This window comes from Pogoniulus pusillus, chromosome 40 (genome assembly GCF_015220805.1).
Source record: "Pogoniulus pusillus isolate bPogPus1 chromosome 40, bPogPus1.pri, whole genome shotgun sequence".
Classification (NCBI taxonomy): Eukaryota; Metazoa; Chordata; class Aves; order Piciformes; family Lybiidae; genus Pogoniulus; species Pogoniulus pusillus.
Genome location: NC_087303.1, coordinates 2,578,425 through 2,590,377, shown reverse-complemented (window position 1 = coordinate 2,590,377; position 11,953 = coordinate 2,578,425). Strand labels below are relative to the sequence as shown.

The following is an 11,953-nucleotide window of genomic DNA, read 5'->3' as shown; positions in this document are numbered from 1 at the left end:
CATGGGCACTCCCAGCCCTACAACTTACCACCCCTACCCACACCCACAGCCACATCCCTCTGCCCGCACCGATACACCCAAACTGGGCACCGCCACCACCTCCCCGGGCCCCCCCCCAGCTGCCAGCCCTCTCCGAGCCCTCCGCACCGCTGCCATCCTCCTCTCGGCTAAGAGCCGAGGGTGGGGACCGACCCCAGCGAACCACCGCCGCGGTGCTTTGCGGCGAGCGAGCCGCAGATGCCAGCTCCCAGCCTTTAGGGTCCCTACGGCGTTTCCCTCGCTTCGCCCCGGTGCCACGCTGGGCCCAGGCGGGATGGCAGAGCTCCCTTCAGCACCACCACCCTGCCGCTGTGGCTCCCATTGTTCAGCCCCGGCCCCGCCATCGCCTGCAGCTCGCCCGGGTCCCGTTTTTTTGCGGCGTGTGGGCAGAGCTGGAGATTTGGAAGGGGTTTTTTTTTTTCGGTTTGGGTTTTTTTTTTCCCCTTCTTCTTTTTTTCCCGCCCTTTTTTTTTTTTAAATTTTTTTCCTTTTTTTTTCCCCTTTTTTTTTTCCTCCTTTTTTTCCCCTTTTCTTTTTTTTTTTTTTTTTTTTTTTTTTGGAGTACAGAGTGACAGATGGCGAGTCCTCCTTCCCCAGAGAGACAAATCTCCCTGAATGCAAGCGCATGTCAATCATTAGCTCTCATGTGATAGCTCTCGCGCATGACGTGCCAACCATATGGCACTGGCAGCAGAGCTGGTACCCCCTTTGCTGGGTAGAGATGCCACTCTCGCCTCCTTTTGGATAGAGGACTGCAGGAGGCTGGGAGCACCTCAAGGAGCCACGTCCCAGTCCCAGAAGATGCTGGGAACAATGAAATAGGAATTCCTGCGGTCCGCCCGAAGGTGAGTTATGTAAGAAGTGGAGGGTTGGGAGGGCAGCGGCGGAAACTTGAATGGAGAAAAGGCAACTTCCATGTTGATTTTGTTTCTCCGCCACGTCTCGCCCTTTTTTCCACCCTCCACCTACCCACCCAACCCCATCTTTCCTTCTGCCCTTGGCCCTCAGTTCTCTCGCTCCCCGTCGGCCCCACCGATGGGGATTCCCTAATCCCCACTCGCAGCCGCCTCCCTCCCTTGGGGGTTTGAGGGGTTATGGAGGGGGTGGTGGCGGTGGTGGTGTTGGGGGTTTCGTCCCCTCGACACCTCCCCGGCTGGGCGCGCTCCCAAGGCTGCGCGGTCTCGGTGGGACGGAGCGGGCAGCACCGGCCGAGCGGCATCAACGAAATCAACGCGGAGCCGCCGCGCCGCCGCCCCCGGGGACCCTGACCCGGCGGAGTCGCCTCTCCGCTCCCCCCCAGCGCCCTCGGTCTCCGCCCCGGGCGGTGCCTCCCGCCCCGGTCCCATCGGCACCGCCCGGCCCGGGGGGTGACCCCGGTAGCGCCGCCGCCCGACAACCCCACGTTCCCTCGGAGGGGTCCCCTGCCGCGGCCGCCCCCGCCGCCCCCCGTCGCTCCCCGCCGCGCCGCCGTTCGATGCCGCCGCATTTTATGGGCCATTCGCCGGCGGCTGGGGGAACGAAGCCCCGGGGTGGGGAAGTGGGGGCCTGGAAAGGGATGACCGGAGCCGAAGGGGGTACGGCGGTGGGGGGGCGGCCGCGCCTCGGTCCCTCCGGCCCCGGGACGGAGGTGGCAGAGCCGCGGTCAGGGCCGCTTCTTGCCCACGGCGGGGAAAAGTTGGAGGCGTCAAAGAGCGGCCGGAGGCACCGGGCCCGGCCCGCTGGGCACCGAGGAGAGAAGGCGGGGTGCACCAACCGGGCCGGTAGCGGGAGACAGGGAAGGAAATCGGGACTGGGCAGCGGGACACGGGCGGTAGCGGCAGCGGAAAGCCTTGGAGTGGGGGGATGTCGGGTTCGGGGGGGCATCGCCGCGCCCCGAGGGAGCTCCGGTGCCACCGGAGTCGGGCAACCTGGACGGGCAGCGGCAGCGGGCGGCTCCTCGCTCAATTCGTTTTCGGCGGCCTCGGTGCCGCGGAGCCGCGCAGCCGCTCCCCGGGGGTGGTGCTGGGGAGGGGGTTGGAGGGGGGGGGGGGGGGGGGGGGGCGGCGGGGCCGCCGGTAACGCCTGGCTCTTTGCCCCCCGCTGCAGCCACCATGTTGACGCGACTTTTCAGCGAGCCCAGCCTGGTCCCCGAGGTCCCGAAATTCGCCGGTTGGGCCGAGGAGTGCGAGGAGGATGCGCGGAGCGAGAAGGAAGAACGGGCAGGGAAGGGCTGCCCTCCCCCCGAGGAACCGCCCGAGGGGTCGCTGGGGGAAAGCAAAGAGGAAGGGGAGTTAGGAGGGGACGAGGAGGAAGAGGAGGAGGAGGAGGAAGGCCTGGAGGAAGCGGAAGGCGAACGACCCAAGAAGCGGGGTCCCAAAAAACGCAAGATGACCAAGGCGCGGCTGGAGCGGTCCAAGCTGCGGCGGCAGAAGGCGAACGCCCGGGAGCGGAACCGAATGCACGATCTGAACGCGGCCCTGGACAACCTGCGCAAAGTGGTTCCTTGTTACTCCAAAACCCAAAAGCTCTCCAAAATCGAGACCCTTCGCTTGGCCAAGAACTACATCTGGGCTCTCTCCGAGATCCTACGCTCGGGCAAACGACCCGACCTGGTCTCCTACGTGCAGACTCTGTGCAAGGGGCTCTCCCAGCCCACCACCAACCTGGTGGCCGGCTGCCTCCAGCTCAACTCCCGCAATTTCCTCACGGAGCAAGGCCAAGAAGGGGGCCGCTTTCACGGTCCCAACGCTTCCTTCGCCGTTCACCCTTACCCGTACCCCTGCTCGCGGCTGGCCGCGGCGCAGTGCCCACCCGCCGCCGGGCCCGGTGCCCACGGGTTGAGGACACACAGCTACTGCTCGTCCGCCTACGAGAGCATCTACGGCAACGCCTCCCCCGATTACAACAGCTCGGAGTACGACGGGGGGCTCAGCCCCCCTCTCTGCATCAACGGCAACTTCTCCCTCAAGCAGGACTCTTCTTCCCCCGACCACGACAAAAGCTACCACTACTCTATGCACTACTCGGCGCTGCCCGGTTCCCGCCCCACCGGCCACAACCTGGTCTTCGGTTCGGCGGGGGTACGCGGGGGGGTCCACTCCGAGAACATCTTCCCCTACGACATGCACCTCCCGCATGAGCGGGGCCCTATGTACGAGGAGCTCAACGCCTTCTTCCACAACTGACCCCCCCCCTCCTCCTCATCCCATCATCACCACCCCCACCCCTGAACACTTCCCCTCCCTTCCCCCCCCCCACGACCCATCCCCGAGGCGCGGGGAGATGGGGGGGAGGGGGGGAACACACACACACGGGATGGGGACACACACACACACACAAACACACACCCGCGGACCGGCCCCCGAGGGCTCCGCCGTGGGCTTTGGTGCAATATGGGGACCCGGCCCCGGCGGCGGGTCCCTGCGCCCCGTGGGGACAAAGTGCTTTTTTGGGAGGATTTCCCCTTTTCCTTAAATTCTGATGATTATGAGGAGTTAGTTCGCTCATTTGTCGTCGTTTGGTAGTTCATTTATCGCAGGTTCTTATTTATTTAGCTACTTTTTTTGATACGATCGTTATTATTAATAATTTAGGTAATAATTTATTGCCACTCTTACTGCTTTTTCTGGCTTTCTTCTTCTTTCCTTCTTTTTTTTTTTAACCTTATTTTTTTCCCCTTCATTTTTCTTATTCCTTTTCTCCTTTTTCTTTTTTTCCCCTTTGCCCCCTCCTTTTTTTCTTCTTTTCTTCTTCCTTTTCTTTTCTTTTTTCCTTCTTTTATTATTTTTCTTCTTCCTTTTCCATTTTTTTCCTTCCCCCCTTCTTTTTCCTTCTTTTCTTCTTCCTCGTCTTTTTATTTTGTTTTTTTCCTTTTTTCCCCTTCTTTTTTCTTTTTTCCCTTTTCTTTTTATTTTGCTCCTTTTTTTCCTTCTTTTTACTCTTTCTGCCCCCTTTTCTTTTTATTTTGTTATTTTTTCCCTTCTTTTTTCTTCTTTTTTCCTTCCTTTTCTTCTCCCTTTTCTTTTAATTGTGTTCTTTTCCCCCTTCTTTTCCCTTATTTTTTCTTTTCTTCCTCCTTTTCTTTTTATTTTGTTATTTTTCCTTCTTTTTTCCTTCTTCCTTTTCTTCTCCTTTTTCTTTTTCTTTTATTCTTTTCCCCTTCTTTTATTCTTTTTTTTTCTTCTTCCTTTTCTTCCTCATTTTCTTCCCATTTCGTCCTTTTTTCCCCTTCTTTTCCCTTCTTTCCCCCTTTTTTCTTCTTTTCGTCTTCCTTTTCTTCTTCCTTTTCTTCTTCCTTTTCTTCTTCCTTTTCTTCTTCCTTTTCTTCTTCCTTTCCTTTTTCCTTTTCTTTTTCATTTTATTCTTTTTTCCATTCTTTTTTCCCCCTGTTTCTTCTCATTTTCTTTTCTTCTCCTTCCCTTCTTCTTCTACATTATTACTACTACTACTATTATTGCTATCATTATTATTATTACTGCTATTATTATTGAAGCTGCCCCCGCCCCGAGCCCATCCCACTGGCTCAAGCCGAGCCTTTGCCTCTCGAATTCGTTTCGATTCCATTTTTTTAATCTCTTTTTCATACATTTTTTTTTTTCCTCCTTCCCTTCCTCCCCACCCCATTTGGAGCCTTTTCTTCCCTTTCACCACCCTACCCACCCCGCACCCCTCCAAGCCTCCTCTTTACCCCCGCACCCCTAAACCCCCCTCCCCCCCCCCCCCCCACCTCCAACCCCGGCATTGGACACCCGCTGCCCCGGCCCCGTTGGGGCGAGAGGAGCCCGCGGAGAGCCGCGGAGCGAAACTTTCCGAAGCAATAAAGAGGCGAAGGGAGGAACCCACATTTTCTATCTATGCAAGCGGGCCCGGCCCGGCGGACGCTCAGAGATGCACTTTGCTTTGGGGGGGCCCCCCAGGCCCCGCTCCCTACCCCGGGAGCTCCTCTCGCAGCGTGTGTGTCAGGACGTTTTTTACCTGTCTGCAAAAACTTGAAACGGAAAAACAAAACAGAACGAAACAAAACAAAACAAAACAAAAACAAACGAACAAACAACAACAAAAAAAACTAGCAAAAAAAAAAAAAGGAAAAAAGAGGAAAAAAAAGGAAAAAAAATTACTAAACTTCCCCCCCCCTCCCCCGCCCCCGCGGAGCCCCCTCCTCTCTCTCCCCCCCCCCCAACCCCTTCCCTTCCCCTAGGTTCTCCCGCACCGGTAGAACCGGAGCCGGGCTTTATGCAAAGCGGGATTCAGGGGGTGTGGGGTTGTGGTACGGGGCAGGGGAACAAGGGAGGGGGTGGGGGGGGGGAGGTTGGCGGGGCTGAGCCCGGCCCGGCTCCGGTTTGCCGCGTTCCTCCGGTCGGGAGCCGAGGGAGCGTTCGGTAATTTAGATTCTTCTTTTCTTTTCCTTTCTTTGCTTTTCTTCCTTTTTCTTTTCTTTTCTTTTCTTTTCTTTTCTTTTCTTTTCTTTTCTTTTCTTTTCTTTTCTTTTCTTTTCTTTTCTTTTCTTTTCTTTTCTTTTCTTTTCTTTTCTTTTCTTTTCTTTTCTTTTCTTTTCTTTTCTTTTCTTTTCTTTTCTTTTCTTTTCTTTTCTTTTCCTCCTTTTTCTTTTCTTTTTACACTTTAAATATTTTTTTTAAACTATTTTAATTTTTATTTATTTGTTTATTTATCTGCAACGTGCCCGCCCCAACTTTGAGAAACCAGCATTTAGAGAGAGCAGGGAGGAGGAGGAGGAGGAGGAGGAGGAAGAGGAAGAGGATGAACAGTTAGGAGGAGGATTTCTGAGAAGTGTTTTTAAAACGAAAAAAAAAAAAAGAAAAAGAAGGGGAAAAAAAGAAAAAAAAAAGGAAAAGTTTTTTGGGGGAAAAAAGGGGAAAAAAAAAAGAAACGAACGAACAAAAACAGCAACAAAAAAGAGAGAGAGAGAGAGAGAAAGAAACACAAAACCCACAAACGTTGTAGCAAAGGGGACCCGCCTGTCCGACACCAGAAGTGCTTTCGTGTTTCCGTTCCGTTTCATTTCGATGAATAAATATTTATGGCCAACGATATGCAAGACCCCCCCCCCCCACCCCCCCTTCCCTCTCCCCCTCTCCCTCCTCTTTCCACCTCCCCCCGCGCCGGGAGCCCCCCTCCCCCCCCCCCCCCACCCCGGACCCCTCTTCCCGTTCCCCGGTTCCCGCCGCGGATGTTTTTTTGTTTTGGCGGAGAGCGGAGTCCCCGGGGTCGAGGTGGGGGTGAGGGGGAGAGGGAGGGGGGGGGTCCCGGCGAGAACTGCATGCACCGGTGTGCTCCTTTCCCCAGTTCCTTCCCCCTTCCTTTTCTCTCCACCCGGGGCTCCCCCACCCCACCCTTTCGGCCCCGCTGGACGCTCGCAGCCCGGTCCCCGCCGTGACGAGCCGCCGCCGGGGCGATTCGCGGCGAACCTGTAATTACCGAGCGTCCTTCGACGGCGATTAATAAATATTCAATGTTGACTCCGCCGCCTTCGCCGCTTTCCTTCCGCACCGGGGCGCAGGACTGACACCCTCCCGCCACTGCCGGGGGTCGACCGCGGTACTTCCCGGTACGTCTCCCTACCTCCCGGTGCCTCCGCCCGAGTGCGCGGCCCGCGGTGGGGCGGCGCTGATATAAAGCGGTTCTGCCCCACGGGTGTCCCCCCCGGGACCGGAGAGGCGGTGTGCTTGTATGTCGTGTGTATGTCCCCCCCCCCGCCAATAAAGGCACCAGGGCAGCGGCCCGGCTCGGTCCCGGATCTGCCGTTAACGGGAGAGCCGCAGCCGTGGCACAGCTCCGGTCCCCCGGGAAATCCGTGCTCAGAGCTGGCACGGGTCCGAGGTGCCAGTGGCCTCGGCGAAGGTGCGCGGTGGCCAAGGACAGGTTGCTGGCCTCGGTACACGGTCGGCGGCCGGTGTGGTGCCCAGTGCCAGTGCCCGTTGGAGCTCCGGCAGTGTCGGTGAGGTGTTTGCTGCCAGTGTCGATTCCCGGTGCCAGCGCCCGATGGTGCCCCGGGAGTCTTGGCGCGGCGCCCCGTCCCGGTGCCCACGCCATTGTCGATTTACAGTGCCAGTGCCCTGTGAATCCCCTAAGCCCCGTAGCGGTGCCCGGTCCCGGTGCTCGGTGCCCGGTGCCCGGTGCAGAGCTGTCCGCCGCGACGGTGCTGAATAGGCTCCAGAGCTCCTCCGCCTTATCTGGCGAACGGGCATCGGTCTACCGATCGTCCCCGCCATCGGGGCTCATCACTGCCCGGCCGCCTCGGATCCTGGGCATCGTCGGGCACCGGACTCCCGGTTGTGTGGTGTTGCTGCCCCCGGGAATGGCGGGAGTCGCTTGCCCACGGGTATCGACGTGTACCGGGGTAGCACCCCAAGGACGAACCCTCTGCTTTCCTCCCGGGAGAGGCCGGGGGCACCCCCGCCCCAAGGCTCCGCGGGTTTTGGGGGAAATCTGGGCAGGTCTGGGGGCAGGCCGGGCCCGGGGCCGCCGGGGCTGGAAAAGGGGAACGACTGCAGAGCGGCCTCGACGTGCCGGGCCCGGCTCGGGGAAATGGGCGTCGGGGAACTGGGACCGGGAGGGGAGCAGCCTCCAAAGCTCTCCCCGAGCACCCCTGGTCCAGTCCCCGGCACTCGCCTCTCCCGGAGAGGAGCGAAGGCTCTTCCGACGGCTTCAGCCCGAGCACCCTCCCGGGAAGGGCCTCGTTTCTCCGGGGAAAAAGCCCCGGAGAGGACCCGGGAAGTGGCTCGGCGGGGCCGGGTGCGGGCGATGCCTTTCGACCGTCACCCCGCAACCGGCATTGGGACCGCAGCGGATGCCCAAGCCGACGGCAGGGGAACTGGGGGCTGCGGGGGGCCCCCGACATCTGCTCCCGGGAAGGGCCCGGGCCCGGTAGCGTCGGAGAGTGTCGGTCCCGGGTGCGGGGCTTCTCTTTTCCGTTTCATTCGCGAGATTTTTGTTTCCTCGGCCCCGCCGAAGCGAAGGGATGCGGGAACCCGCCCCGCTGCTCCGGCCCCGACCGGCCCCGCAATGCGGCCTCTCACTCGGTGCATGGCCTCGGTTCGAAGCTCTGGAGAAAACCTCCGGTGCAAAGCTCCGGTGGAAGGTTTTGCTGCACGGTCCCGGTGCACGGTTTCGTTGCAAAGCTCCGGTGCACAGCCCGGCACAGAGCGCCGGTGCGTGCCTAGAATGCCCGGTCCCGGTGCAAGGCTTCAGTGTCCGGTTCTTGTACAAGGCTGCGGTGCCCGGTCCTGATGCCCGTTCAGTGGCTTTCGGGATGGCAGGTGGGGAACTGCTTAACAGCGGCGACCCACGGGGCTCTGAGAAGGTTTTGCGTGATCGTGGGATCAAAGTCACCCCCGGTGTTGGGGGGAATTTATGTGGGGGTGTTACCGGGACACCAGCACGGCTCGGTCTGAGGGGACCGAGGTGAGGCCAGCAACGAGAGGACCTCTGTGTGGCAGCTGGCTCAGGTTCAACCCCCCCCGATTTAAGGGGCAGAATGAAGTAAGGGGGTGGAGGGGGCTGCTGCTCCCCACTCTCCCACCCCAGGTACTCCCAGTGCCCCCCCCAGTGCTCCCAGCGCCTTCGACCCGTCTGAGAACGGCGGGAGGGCTCGGGGCGAGCGCCAGCTCCGGGTCGCCGCTGCCACCCGGCGAGTGCCAGCCGTGGGGAGGTGGCGGGGGGGGGGGAGGAGGAGTCATTGCTTCAGTTTAAATTTCACGGCATCTGTTCGTTATTACCCGGCGCGGGCTGGATACGGGCAGCGAAATTAACGCCAGATCCCTGCCAAAATCTCAGCCACCGTAAAAACCGGAGCTAAAAACCGGAGCCTCCCGGCGCCGGCTCCTCATCGAGCTACGGAATCGGCCCCGTTACCCCCAGAGGAGTCTGGTGGCGTCTTTCGAGGGGTTTAAAAGTCGAAGGTTGGGGGGTTCAGGAGGATGCATGTGGGGATGTGTGTTCCGCTCCCCCTTTTCCTCCCCCTCCCTGGCCCCGGTGCTGTGCGATAAGGACACCGGGATGATGACCGTGGGGATAGGAAAAGGTCTTCGCTGTCCCCTAGAGCTGTAACCGGGGCGAGGCGGGCTGGCAGAGGTCCCCGCCGCACCGGGGGCTGACGAGACGCCCCCCTCCCCTCCTTTTCTCACCCCCTCCCCCGGGCTGCCAGGCTCCATCGCAGAGGAGTTAAAACAAGGACATCTGTGCCTGGAATCGCTGCGAAGCTCCAAACCTGCCAACGCCTGCTGGCACCGGCCGCCAGCAAATGCCGGTTCTCCGGAATGCGGCACCGCCTGCAGCCCAGCCCGGGGGGCCAGCACCGACATCCCACCCCCCTCCCTGTCTGCAGCCCAGCCTGGGGGAGCCTGCACCCTCACCCCCATCCCCCCCCTCCAACACCGTCCAGACTGGTCCGACCCTGCCCCGGGAGCTGCAGGGTGCTTTTGGAGTGGGAGTTTGGCCCAGCTGGTCCCCCCCACCCGGGTACACGCACGTGTGAGGCAGGAGTGGGGTTTGTGCACCCCTACCCCCACGCCGGGGACTGTCCTGACTTACATCGTGTCCCACTTACGTCCCCATCATGCCCCTGCCAGTAGCAGCCTTGTGAGGAGCTGACACGCTGCAGCCCCCCCAGCCCTCGCTAGGGTCGGATCCCCCCCACTTCCCAGCCCCGCTGCCAGTGTGCGGCTCAGCTCCGACCTCTGCCTCCGTCCCCACCAGAGGCGTAGTGGGAGTGGGACCGTGGCGGTGGGAGATGCCAAGGGCTTGAGGAGAGGCACCCACGTTGGTGTGGGGCACGGCCAGCTCTGGGGAGACTGCATGGAGGGGCTGGGAGAGGGTAAAGCAATAAAGGGGGGTTCAGATGGTACCCGAGGGAAGGGATCACCCAGGGCCAAGGGCGCTTGGACAGCCAGGGCTCTGCTGACGAGCCCGGGGGTCTCCAGCCTCATCCCTGTGGAAAGGGAAGCCCCTGCCCATCCCCAAGGGGGAGGAAAGGGGCAAAACCCAAGCGAGAGGCAGCTTGGGGGTGGGGGCTGGATCCAGCAGACGCTGGGCTGGCCCTGGCCAGGAGCTGCAGAGAGCAGGTGGTGCCCACCTGAGCACCCCTCAAAGCCAAGCTTCTCTTCTCTTCTCTTCTCTTCTCTTCTCTTCTCTTCTCTTCTCTTCTCTTCTCTTCTCTTCTCTTCTCTTCTCTTCTCTTCTCTTCTCTTCTCTCTTCTCTCTTCTCTCTTCTCTCTTCTCTCTTCTCTCTTCTCTCTTCTCTCTTCTCTCTTCTCTCTTCTCTCTTCTCTCTTCTCTCTTCTCTCTTCTCTCTTCTCTCTTCTCTCTTCTCTCTTCTCTCTTCTCTCTTCTCTTCTCTTCTCTTCTCTTCTCTTCTCTTCTCTTCTCTTCTCTTCTCTTCTCTTCTCTTCTCTTCTCTTCTCTTCTCTTCTCTTCTCTCTTCTCTTCTCTCTCTTCTCTCTTCTCTTCTCTTCTCTTCTCTTCTCTTCTCTTCTCTTCTCTTCTCTTCTCTTCTCTTCTCTTCTCTCTTCTCTCTTCTCTCTTCTCTCTTCTCTCTTCTCTCTTCTCTCTTCTCTCTTCTCTTCTCTTCTCTTCTCTTCTCTTATCTTCTCTTCTCTTCTCTTCTCTTCTCTTCACTCTCTTCTCTCTTCTCTCTTCTCTCTTCTCTCTTCTCTCTTCTCTCTTCTCTTCTCTTCTCTTCTCTTCTCTTCTCTTCTCTTCTCTTCTCTTCTCTTCTCTTCTCTTCTCTTCTCTTCTCTTCTCTCTCTCTTCTCTTCTCTTCTCTTCTCTTCTCTTCTCTTCTCTTCTCTTCTCTTCTCTTCTCTTCTCTTCTCTTCTCTTCTCTTCTCTTCTCTTCTCTTCTCTTCTCTTCTCTTCTCTTCTCTCCCTCTTCTCTCCCTCTCCTCTCCCTCTCCTCTCCCTCTCCTCTCCCTCTCCTCTCCCTCTCCTCTCCCTCTCCTCTCCCTCTCCTCTCCCTCTCCTCTCCCTCTCCTCTTCCTTTTCCCTCTCCCCTCTCCCTTGTGATCCTCATCCCAGGCACTGCAGCCCCTCCAGACGCCCGGGACAGGTGGGTAAGCCCCTGCCCACGCCCGCGCCGATGCCCCCAGCCCCTGGCGGGCTCCCGGCCGCCGCTCGGTGCCTCGTTTCAGACGGGAAATGTCCATTTTGTTGCTACTTAAAAGCTGATTTACGGCGGCTGCATCCCAGCCCTGCCTTGGCCCGCGTTCATCCCATAATATGCCCATTTCTCTTGGCAGCTCTGGCTCGGCCGGGCACGCCGGAGCTCTGTGCTGGACAGCGAGGGCACCGGGGGCTCAGATTCCATTCCCTCTTGGCAGCCTGATCCTCGTGGATGGATCCCATCTGCTTCCAGTGGATCCCAACAGCCCCGAAGCGGGCGGAGGGAAGGAAGAGAGCCCAAAAACACCCACTCGGGACTGCAGGGCTGGAGGGGACACAGCGAGGGATGGGGGACAGCACGGGGTGGGTGGGGAGGTTCTCATCACCCTGCTACAGCCTGGACCCTCTCCTCCCCTCCCCCCCCCCCCCCCCCTTTTCCACCCAGCTTCCGCAGGGATGAAGCCGATGGGATCCATCCGCGAGCAGCCAGCAGGACAGACAGACGCCGTGCCCAGACAAGCCGGGGGCAGGGTGGCAGCGAGCAGCATCCCGGCTTGCCCGACCCTTCTGCACGCTCCTAATTAAATCTGACTTAATTATCCCTCTTTTGGTTAAATGTAATTGGGAAAGGGGGGGGGGAGAGGGAGGGAGGAGGTGGGAGGGGGAGAAGGAAAAGCGCTTTTGGAAGCATCCCACAGCTCCGGTGCCCGCTCGCTTGGAGCTGTTAAAGCCTTTCCCGAGTTGGCACCGGGCGGCAGGGGCCGGATTGTGCCCTAATCCCACCAAATCCAACAAGTTCCCAGCGCAAACCAATCAGGCT

General features: G+C 59.1%; 1 protein-coding gene across 2 annotated transcripts; it reads left to right on the top strand.

Annotated features, from left to right (window-relative positions):
- The first annotated feature begins 608 nt into the window (after positions 1–608).
- NEUROD2 (neuronal differentiation 2) lies at positions 609–11,734 on the top strand. Of its 2 annotated transcripts, none has more exons than XR_010308877.1 (2): positions 609–884; positions 11,579–11,734. XR_010308877.1 is itself a non-coding variant. In XM_064174544.1 (2 exons), the coding sequence occupies exon 2, from the start codon at positions 2,130–2,132 to the stop codon at positions 3,201–3,203; it is 1,074 nt and encodes a 357-aa protein (XP_064030614.1). In that variant the 5' UTR covers positions 609–884; positions 2,125–2,129; the 3' UTR covers positions 3,204–4,056. The 2 variants fall into 2 exon arrangements, 1 of the variants encoding a protein (XP_064030614.1); XM_064174544.1 differs by lacking the exon at positions 11,579–11,734 and adding an exon at positions 2,125–4,056.
- The last annotated feature ends 219 nt before the right edge of the window (positions 11,735–11,953 follow it).